The sequence below is a fragment of the Egretta garzetta genome, unplaced genomic scaffold (assembly GCF_000687185.1).
Source record: "Egretta garzetta isolate BGI_Z169 unplaced genomic scaffold, ASM68718v1 scaffold56, whole genome shotgun sequence".
Lineage (NCBI taxonomy): Eukaryota > Metazoa > Chordata > Aves > Pelecaniformes > Ardeidae > Egretta > Egretta garzetta.
Window position 1 is genome coordinate 8,495,150 of NW_009260182.1, and position 11,653 is coordinate 8,506,802.

General features: G+C 42.1%; 1 protein-coding gene across 8 annotated transcripts in view; it reads right to left on the minus strand.

The window, feature by feature from the left end:
- Positions 1-11,653, minus strand: part of MARCHF8 (membrane associated ring-CH-type finger 8) — an 84,687-nt gene that overhangs the window by 20,234 nt on the left and 52,800 nt on the right. For 7 of the 8 annotated variants that reach the window (XM_035897341.1, XM_035897343.1, XM_035897344.1 and 4 more), the window contains one exon: positions 4,676-4,726. The exons of the other annotated variant lie outside the window; for it this stretch is intronic. In XM_035897341.1, coding sequence (XP_035753234.1) covers positions 4,676-4,726 — 51 coding nt within the window. The remainder of the gene's footprint in view (positions 1-4,675; positions 4,727-11,653) is intronic. 8 annotated transcript variants of the gene reach the window in all.

Here is an 11,653-nt window from a genome sequence, read left to right on the forward strand (position 1 = left end):
TCCACCATGTAATTTTGGCAACAATTCAACAGGGACCAGCAGTAAGCTGCTGGAAGAACTTTGTTCCATACTTTATATCATGTGTATGACTATAATTAAAATTATGTTTAGAAACTAGAAGCGAAGCTGAAGTCAGCTTCCCCTCATTATTCCTGAAGAAATCTAAAGGAGGATTCTGGCAGGAACTTTCTCTAGAGATACCAGAGCCAAAGGCACTAGAGAAAGGAGGCCATCTAGCCTGTCAAGATCTCCCCAAGTGTAATTCAACCTGCCTATAGTACAGGATTAATGTTGACTAAACCCAGTAACAACTACACCGGTTCTGCAGGGAGAAGAAGGAAAAAAAAAAAAAAAAAAAAAGGCCCTTTGACTTTAAAATCTTCTTCAAAATACCTTGAATGGACTGCGGGAACAAAGAGGAAAGGAACCTCCTGCAGCAGCACCCTCCTTCACAGGGTGCCATCATACCTATATGAAGTAGGAAACCCGCCCCAGGAGAGGGGATTTATCACAGCACAGGGAGGCTGTCGCACGGACACATCGACGACGTGCACCATGCCCCAGCATGAGATTACTTGCTCTTGTGAGTAGAGAAAAGAGAGCGTACCTTAATCTTCACACTACACAATTTTTGTCCTGTCTTTTCCTTTCCCCAATAGCTCAGTAGAAGGATTTTTAGATTTTTTTTTAAGCACCTTCGAGCAGCAGTTCTTTTCAGTAAGCCTTGGTCATCTGATAAGACTACAGGAAAGCTAAGCTCTGTGACTGAAAAACCTGGACCACTTTTCTACGGACGAACGCTCACTGAATCCATCAAAGCTTCAGGCAACAGTGGACGTGTGTATTCATATGCTTCTCTAAATCTGTTCCAAGCTGATGAACAGCCCAAATGGATTTTAAATTTCATAGCAAGCTTAGGCTACCACTTTGCATCTGCACTGGCTGCCATTCAGTCCAAGAATAATTTAATACTTTACAGTGTGCTTCTGCTCAAAAGATAAAACTGTACGGAACTTCAGAAAAGACAAAGCATTTACATTTTTTAGTGCACTTCTGATTCCTTTGCTGTGATTCCAGTATTAGCATTTTCAAAAGTTACCCCTTAGAAGGCCACAAAAATAAGACTACAAAGCGTTTTCCCACTATGCTAAAATCAGCCCTCCAGAGCAATGAGATGACAGGAGCAGCACACAGATGACCTGAAGATATTTCCATATGTCACATCATCAGTTTCAGGATATATTGGACACTTTAAAGCTAAAAAATATCACTAATTTGAGGATAACTGTTTACAGACCAGCTTTGTTAGTGACCTCATTTAATCTGCTTGTAAGCACAATTCCTTTATCTCGGAGCAGAGGGCATGAATTACCACCACTGTGAAAATCCCTTTTTTAGCTGCTCTCAGTGACTGGCTGTGGTTTAGGGTCAATTTCATCTATATTTAGAGGACGAAGCTTCTATAAAGCTTAATTATTTCTCCGTGTGGCTTGGATGATGAAGGCACTTACCAGGGAAAGGTGGCTTCTTGGCAAAAGTGCTGGCTTAGGGTAAACAGTTGAGACATGGATCTGGGCTGTATGCCCCTGTGCCAATCAGGCATGTTTCAATCAGCATCACTGTGCTTCAAAAGGGCAAGTTGGGAATCGGACCGCGTCCAAGTCCCACAACTAAATGAATTCAACCTGTCTTCAACACTAATTTTTTTTTATTTCAAAACAAACATAGAAAAGATTCCAGAAATGCAAACATTTCATGTGGAGCAGATTTAAAATAAGCATTTGAAATACACACACCAAAAAAGCAAAGAAGGCCCTGGAAGAATGCCACATTCCCCGGCGTGCAACAGACTGCAGAAAACCTAATGGCACCATACGAAGATCCTCCCACATCTTATTCCCGACTCCTTTTTCTGCTGCTTCTGGCCTCCATCCCTAGCCAAGTACTCAGGTGACTGTTTTTTCTTGGCCTGGCCACATGTACTAGCATCTCTTCAGCCTCTCAGCATCTGCCTCTCGGAGAACTGCCTTTTTGCCCCTTCCTCCCAAGGGACAGCTCCACCTGGCCCCAACACTTGGGGTCTATGTTCAGAGAGGTCCCACTACCTCTACCAGCTGATCTCATTTTCAGAGGCACCATCTGTCTGTCTCCTTCCTTGATCACTTTTAGCCCTAGGGCATTGCTTTCCTTGGTCACAGGGAGTAACACAGCATCCTCTCTTGGCTAGAGGCTCAGTTCTGACTCAATCCTTTCCACTCATATTGCACTGTGCAACTGAGAGCAGTGGAAAGATACACAGTAATAATCACAGCGGGTTCATAATGACATACCAGCACCAGAAAGGCTTTGAATCAAGTGTCAGTGCCAAGCATTTGTAGCAGTTTTGCTACATTGCTACGCTGCAAGCTAGATTTGGGTGGAAAAAGAATAGCTGAAAGAGCCATTTGCAGGAAGCGTGATCATTATTTCTGTACACACACACATCAACATGTCTGGAAATTCAGCATATAATTGATTAAACTCAACTTTGGTTAAATAGCTCCTCTTAAAATGGTGCAGTATCAACAAGCTCTGAGGATTTCAGGAAGGGCTATAGGGGCAGCTGAGCATTTCCACACTTTTTCCTTTACATGCACTGAATCTGCTTTATTGGCCAGGTTGTTATACTATTCTAAACAAAAAGAAAAGGCGCTTCTCTATTAAACCTCAGAACTAATGAAAAATTTTCCATGTACTTAAGCTTCCACGCAGCATCCCACTACTATAATCTTCCCTGTTTTGTCCTACAAATTGCTTGCAACCCACCTGTAGACTGCAAAATAAATTGTTGCAGCTTAGCACTGAACTGCCTGGATGTGCAAGGCAGTGTTTGGATGTATGAGGTAAACCAGGGGACCAATTTCACCAGTGGAACTTCCACCTCTTGCCCTTGTTAGAAGCTATCGCCAGAGTGGAGTAAGTGCACAGAATGGATCAGAGACAGAGGTGGCAGAGGAGCAGTAAGAACATCAATACCTCTGGGAAGTTCATGTCTGCAACCAAAAAGTCTCACTCCTTGAACTGGCAAAGCTGACTTTTGCTCCCCTTGAGAACTTTAGCTTTTGCACCACGCAGCAATCATGTTGAACGTTTCAGTGTTTCAAGATGAATGCAAATATTGATGTCTGCTTGCCAGGGCTCCCAGGGAGAGCTTTGCCAGAGTGCAAGGTCCTTCCTACTGCTCTGCCACGCTACCAGTTCTCAATAAATTAAGAATGAACAGCACAGCGTCTTCTGGGTACCAAACTGCTGCTGCCAAAAGGCTTGTTGTGCTGAACTTCAGACCCTCTGGGAAAAGTACAATGACACTTGATGATAAAACTACCATTGCTGCTGAACAGCGCCTGAAAATCCAATTAAGGATCCCTAAGAAGAGAAGAGCCAGGGTAAGAAGGAACAGGAACAGTCTCATTTTAGAAAAGCACAGATGAGAAGTTACACTCACATGGTATTTATTTCAAAACCCTTTCTGTGAATGCAAAACATGATCCCGCATCACTCTGTGATAACACCACCTGTGATAACAACACCTTCAGCTTGGTCAATACTTTGTGCACTGGACAGTTGCCCTACTCATTATTTAAGACACCCAGTAATCTTGTCTTTCTGCTCCAAAGTGAAAGTTGTCTGTGCCCATATAAACTGAAAATTAAGTGCAGCCACTGTTTCCTCTGCTAGAGATAGGCAAGAATAACTTCCTATATCCTGAAGTACCCAAAATAGAAAAAAAGAGACTTGAGCTTGTCACAGCCATAATGACTCAGACTCTCACTAAAAGTCACTATTACCAGCAACATCAACTATGGCAACAAAAGGGTTGAGGCTTACGCACCCCATGAAAAATACTGGTCAACCGGCACAGCCTTGCTTTCACGAAAGCTTTAAGCAACTGTACTTGTGTAAACAAAAAGGTGTCAGGCTCCCGGCTAATTAAAAAACTTCTGATTTGTAATACAGAAGTAGGAGTGGGGTATGTATTGTAATAAGTTATCTTGGACAAGAGACAGTTTTTTCCTTATGGCATACCAAAGCAATGATGTGTCCATCAGCTATACTGAAGTGTGACTAGAATGGGTAGAATATCATGCTTCCCTTACAAGATCAGGGCCTGTAATAGCTAACATTTTTAAAATACTTACATAGTCATGCTCTGATAACAATGCATTTCATGGTGCTAACAATAATTCAGTGTTGAAGTGACAATAAAATAACATTTAACCACATATCCAGTATGTATTACGGGCCGCGTAGCTATACGTATCTTACAGAGAACATTACGTAAGATAGCTTATGGTATAAAAGAACATATTTGAGTGATGGTTTTGGAGCCATTCCTCCCCCTTGCCCCACCCGATAAGATCTCTGGCATCTCTCATCTACCTTGTTCCTACCAAGCTAAGGAGGCTGACAGTGTGAAAGACAAAACCTACAGTAGCTTCCATTTCATTTGACCTGTAAAGAGAGTCTGCAAAACACCAGAGAGTTCTAATGTTTCAAGAGTGTCTATCAATGACAGACAGGCATAAGAGGCATTTTCTACTGGTCACATTGTCATGTATATCACCCCAGTTTTAAAATGAAAGAAAACCCAGTATCCCCAAGTTTATCAAAGACTAAGTTATATCAAGGAACATACCTTTGAGATGTTACTAGAGCGGCTCATGGAATGCCCCAAAGCCTTCTCATTCTGAAAGAGGAAGAACAGGATCACTGCAGCAACAAATCACAGTTATGAGGCTATTTTAAAACTGGTATTAGAAAACAAATTCCATGGAGAAAGTCTTACAGCTGTGTCTTTTAAGAATGTTGCTTCTATTGACATCAGCCTGATTTACCACAATCACTAAATTGTTTTGTTTGCTTAACAAGGTATTACCTTGCAGAAAATCACATAGGCAAGGCAAATACAAACTGAGAAATACTAGAACAATGATTTCTTCTCTTTATGAATACTGCAAAGCCCTTTCCTCAGATGGTACCTATTTTGGAAAGGATATTTCTCAGCTCTGCCCCATCTACATCCAAAGGCAAACATCCAACCACTAAAACTGAAAGCTCTTGCTTAAAGAAAAACAAAAGTATCACAGCGATGTGCAGAAACAATTGTGAATAACCACATGCATGTCATTTCAGGAGATGAAGCAGAATTACTGAGGAACTTCATATTTACCACAGAACTCAGAATTAAACTGGAAATATCATACAAGATGGAAATGTAGAAGCTGCAATTCTCAAAACTGAAATCAGTGACGAATGTTACTCACTTTTCAGTGCACAGACCCTGCCTGATAAGGATGACAATCTTGCCTCCTACCAAAACAAACTGTAGGTTTCACTGAGATATTTCATCCTTTAAGGGTTTTTGGTTTCTGAACATCAGTTTACCCTAAGTATAACTGGACATGATTGTTCTGCAGTTAAGAGCCTAGAACTTCTTCTGCAAAAGCTTTTATGAGTAAAATCCAACCAGAGATACCTTCTTCTAAACAAATATTACAAACAGAGCAAGACAGAACGGTTGGTTACAGAACAGTATCTATGTTTCTCTAAGTCTGTGAAGCTGGGACGCAAACTGGTTTGAGATTTAAACCCCCTGAAAAACAGGGCAAATTTACTACTTTTTCCTATGGACTCCATGCCGGATTAGAGTTTCTAGAAACACATCCTTTTGTCCGGGATTTTAGGAACTAAACTCTTCCGTGTTCATTCCTGAAGATAATTTAATCTAGCAGAGACACTTCAACAGCACCCTCTTTCAGTTCTCATTGGCACTGACTGATCAGACAGAGCTTGAGACTAGAAGTCCTGCACAGATAACAAATGGTGACACAAAAAAACCCTGTGAACTGCAGTTATTCCTAGATCAGCTTGGGTTTAATATGCTGGTTTCAGACCTTCTTCCTATGGTTTGGTACAATTCAAGCAACCTTAAATGACTAAAGCCCACGCCAAATCAGCCCAGGTGGCTGCGCACCCAAGATGCTACACCCACACTTGGAGATCCCCACACTCCCAGATATTTCTTCCTACAGCACATCCCCAGAACAACTTCAAAACTTTGTGTTGAGAAAAGAGAAGGCAAGGCAAAAACTTCAGCATGTGCTTACGAAAGCAGGCAGCCCCTTCCTTACACCACCAGTTGCTGCCCAACGCAGTCCTGGGCACTGCCTCAGTTGATGGATATAAATTGCACTTCCTCCCTTAAAAACAGGAGGAAGCAAATATAGTGTTCTGAAATCCTCTGTATGTAGGAGTTCGAGTACCTAGAAGACTGTAAAATAGTCTTTCAGAAGAAGTGACGAGAAGTGACCAGGGAACCCCCCCCAATTTTGACTGATGGTTAAATTAAAAATCAGCAAGGTTCAGTTTAAGGTCTGGAATAGTTGTGGCCTAAATCACCAATGACTTGAATGCCAGATGTGCACACTGCAAGGCTGAGATTGATTTTTGAGATGACTATGAGCTTTAGTTACATAGATAGCAGTATTCCTGGAACAGAAACAAACATGTAAACGAACAGGACTACTGCCAGAACCTGTATGGCTAAGAATTGACTCCAACTGTAAGGGAAGGATCTAGCTGATTTCATCAAAGGCAGTGTAACTATAGCAACTGGAAAAAAATAAGTTCATTGAAGCTATAGAAGATGAGGAAGAAAAAAAGGGGCAGGGACATGTTCTCAAGCTATGACGAAGAGAGACCAACACAAGCTGGCAAGCACAAAGACTTGTCATTGCGTATGTGTGAGGTGTGGGGGGAAGCAGGCGATGCTTGGCCTTCCAGAGGTGCGGGGGAGGTAAATAAAGTAAGGCTATGAGAGACAATGGGAAATCGTAGTGAAGAGCAGGACCCGTGGCCAAGAAGTCTGCCTGAAGCAACACATACGGCTCCACACAGATGACAGTCTCAAATCCATCCCTAGATGTTAAAGACTTCTGGGTGAAACTCCTAAAGACAAAATAAAACAGAGCAGAGGTTTCTTTACGTTAACTCAATGTTCCCCAAATACTGTTGCCTAGCTGAAGAAGATGCCTGCAAGGGAGCATGACTGAACTTACACAGGCACCTGTGTTGAAAAGGATGTGCTAAAATTCAATAAGCATGAACAGGCTGGAGGACAAGACCTATATTTACACAACACGGTAAATGATGCAGAGCAAACATACTCTTAGCTGTGCCACAGAAACTAGCTGTTCTGCTCTGCTCCCAGAACTGATTTTATCTGATGGATGCCAGCAGCCTCTAAGAGGCAGATGCTCATATTATCTTTATCGATCTACTGGTGGAAACATACCTGTCAGAGGTTTCAGTCAGTAGATGACTGCGAACAGTTGGTTTTGTTATTGAAAGAGTGATCATTTTTAAACAAAAAAGGGATCTTGAAAAATATTTCCTTAAGGGTTACAGACCGCATGCACACATATTTAAATATCAGTGATACTTCTAAAGGACTCCTAGACACCTACGTGCTCTTTCACATCTCAGTTGATTTACCACACAAAGCTCGTACATCTGTAAAATCAACAGGAAACTCACTACAGCCTTCGCCCAGGTTGGCCAAAATCTGCACTCTAATGGGCTATTTACCCTGGCTAGAAGGAGAAGTACCAATTCAGCCATAGTTTCAAGGAGTGGCAACTGACCCAATAGCCACTACCAGATTCAACACAGACTTGCAAATATACACACATTTGCCAGTCTGGTTGGCAAATCACCCAGATAAAATTGCTTCAGCAACTGACCCTGTCTCAGCCAGTCTTCTAATCAGGGACATTTTTTGAAACAGCTGTTCCAAGTCTCACCGTTTACATACACCTAGACTCTAAAATTTGATGGGCTGAAAACAGATAAACAACTGAGTTTTGCTGTGCAACAGCAATTTCCAGTTCGCTATGACCACTCAAGAGGCACCCCCACTGAAGGAACGTACAGTGCTTTCTCACCAGCTTCTGCAAAGGACCAAAAAATTACAATTTTTTTTTTTTAATCATTAAACAGCACCTCTAAGAAACACAGTTCATAAAGTCTAGCTATGCTGTTTAATTCTCTTTTGCAAATAAAATAATAAACATCTATCCTTCAGGAAAAAGCACGATGGAAGCCATTAAATAGAGCCAGTGCTTGCTGGTGTTTCCCATGCTGCACTACATTAAGCATGCTGTATGTTTTCCAGTCATAAAGATAGAAAAAAGCTGTAAAGCCATGGAAGGTAGATTTTGGATCCTGGAATAGGTAGATTTTAATGGCAGACACAATTACTAAGTGAGAAAGAGAAACGTTAAATAGATAAAACTCTTTTAAAGGCAAACAAAAAGCAGCTCACTTTTCACACTGTATTGATCACTGGTACATCCATCCTGGGACCTTTTACTAATTATTCATAAATTAACACTGACATGGGAGTGGAAAGGCTAAGCTTATATTATTGTACTATCACTACCCAACAAATAAAGGTCTTCAGATACTTTTTCCGGCATGTTCCCATTGCACAGTAAGATGTATTCCAGTCTGGTAATTACAGCTCCAAACAAGCTCTCCTTCCCTCTTGCAAAAGCATTAGTCTTTGCACTTGAATGAAAGGTCAAGACAAATGCAGTATCTGCCAGCATGGACCATACAATTAGCACCGGTTAAAGCAAGTGTCACTCTAGCATATCAGTCTTTCTCTATGGGATAATGGGAATCCTGCCTTTCAAAATCATCCTACTCAACCAGAACCACCTGGCAGGCACTTAAAAACCTAATCCAGATAGGAAAAAATTACAAGTGCAACTTGTAGCTTCTCCTGAGCCACTCACTGCCAGCTGCTGCTCTGAGGTCCCCATCAGACCCTGGCTCTAGGGAAACAACGAGGAAGGCAGGAGCAGGGAAATGACTGGAAAAAAGAAAAACTGCTATCTGTTCCTACAGTGACATGTTTCTCTAAACTTCACATGCACTTGCTTGCAATTGCCTGAATCCCCCTCCCAATGTTCTTTTTCTATCTTCCCCTTTAATTTGCTCCCCACTGTGAGTGACAGAGCTGCCTCCTTCCTTCAGCAGCTGCCTCAGCTCACATCTGCTTTCCGGCAGGGGCTCTTTGTCTTGCCCTCTCCACCTTGCTGGCTCATTTTCCCTTCTGCCACTGTTCCTTGGTTACTCTTGCATGACACCTCTCCCATCACAGTTCAGAGATCTAGAAGTCAACACCTCCCTCCCATCCTCCCATTTATTTTGGTCTTCCCCATTCCGCACTTCAAGTTATTTTACCCTTGCTTCCCTGCCGTAACATACCCATTTTCCACTACGCACAAGGGCTATGTAACTTACAGAGCCAAACCCAGAAGCCTTGTGAGCCCCAGGACACCAGCTCCTATCACCTGAGCCAGGAGGGTCCCCACCCACTGATAACAATTCAGGCAGCCATGGCTGCTCTTGTGCGCTTACAGTCGCAACGTGTCACCCTGACCTTTCTCCAGACTCAGCTGTAGACTTAAGGCAGCAAGTGGGCACCCTAAAGAAATACAACTTGGATGTCCTTGCCAGGATGAAAGGAGAAAAATATCTGGGTAAAATGGTTTGAATTTTGTGTTTCCAACATTTTGTCTTTCAGTCATTAAGGCAAGTAAATAGAAGACAAGAGAGGAAGCAGTCTCACAGCTTGTGTAGCCGCCTTCTGGCTACATCCATGACTACACACCTAAGTTCAGTCCTAAGCATGGATAATACTAACTCCATCTTTATTTCTGCTCACAGACCAGGAGAAGTAACCGCAAGCCAGATCGCGGTGTTTTAGCAAGGTGATTTTTTTTCCCTTTCGCTCTGGGAAAGGAGGGCCGAGGGCACCAGAGGAGGGTCCTCCTTCCTCCTCGGGCCACCAGCGTCTATGCGTGAGCCTAGCACACGCCTGTTTCCTGAAGCCTTAATTCTCTAACACACCAGTGACCTGACAGGGCACTATGTTCCCCATCTTGCAATATAGCTTTTATGTTACATTACCTTACATGATACAATGGGTTAAGATCTTCACCTAATGATAAGAGTTCCTCAACTGGAGTCTCAGTAATGAAGAGCAGAGCCCTTTGCTTTGATGATGTTCTTACTGCAGTGCCCCAGCTGCAGATCCCTGCAAGGTACGTGCTGATGCCTCAGCCCAACAGAGACCCAGTTAAACAACCCAGGGCAGACTGGCTAGGGCACCACCTACTTGTGGTTTTCTACCTGGAATCTGAAAGCCATTTTAAACTCATTTTGTGCATTACAATTGCATTTTACAACGACAGTTTAAGCACAAGATCGGTATCTAGTAAAATCACTTACTGTTATCAACAATGAGTGGCACGGGCACCATTCCAACAAAGTCTTATGGTTGCTTTCCTTAATAAAAAACTTCACAGAAGAAAATGAATAAGTAGTAATTGCTCCCATTCATAGAGCTATTCCCATTCTTAGATCTTAAGAGAATTAGAGAATGGGACACAGAATGCTTGAAACGGCGAGGTGCTGAAGTGCTGAGCAGCTGAACGGCCGTGCATGGCAAGCGAAACTCGGTTCTTCCACCAAGTCCCATGAGCACAGCATGAATGCACAGTTGTTCTACAAACATGCAGCCATACACACCCAGGTATTGTTTCAGTGTTCATAATTGTATCACATTTCCTAACAACCTCTTCCCAGAATTTATGCAAATCTTGCACTGCAACCCTATACCTGAACAGTAGAAATTAAAAAGAACATGCTTTTAGTATGGGCAGAGGGGTGGTTGTTGTTGACAATATTGGCATGTGCACTTAATTGTCTGAAGTGCATAGGATGAGAGGAAAGAAATGGGAGAAGGCTTTGTGAATTATTTTCTTCATCTGTCAAAACCAATGGATTGTTAAATTACAAAAGCTTTGTCAGCACTAGATCTTGAGACTGACAGAACCTAACATTTAATTACTTCAGTGGCAAATGGTATCTTGCATTATCTCAACCGAATATGTCCTTTATTTCCTTTGCAGTCACCAGGTCATCCTGGAAAAGCAATAAACTTATTAAGAGTTTCCAAAGCCAATGCTCGGCAAACTTCTTAAACCTTGCTTATTTCAAATATTTGTCCATAAAATATGATGAAATATCATCAAGGTTTGTCAACAATTTTTTCATGCAGCTAGAAGAATAATGGCACCAAATCAAAGAACAGTAATGGCATCTATGCCTCGCATCTCCACTCTTGTGCCGTATTTACCCTTGGACATTGGAAACAGGGGGCTGATGGAAATCATATCACCTATTTCCCCTTTTTGCCTTCCTGGAGACCCAGTATAAATACTGAAAAAGGAATCCAAACAATCTGTCCCATCCATCTCGTCCAGTATCTTCTGTTCTTGGATGATCCCACTTGATTCTCTCAGACTAGCAATTCACAAATGGGTGTAGAAACCCAATATAAGATTTCAGATCTTCCATTGCCGTGGAAAAATCTATAGCAAGTTCACTGTGGATTACTCAAACAGCTCACTAACTTACTCATTCACGTTCACATCAAGCCACTTCACATAGTGGGAAACAAACTTGGAAAAATAACCTGAAGGCAAAAAACAAGGCTGGAAGTAAAACACAGAAGAATTAACCAGCTTTATTCCAGCTGCTG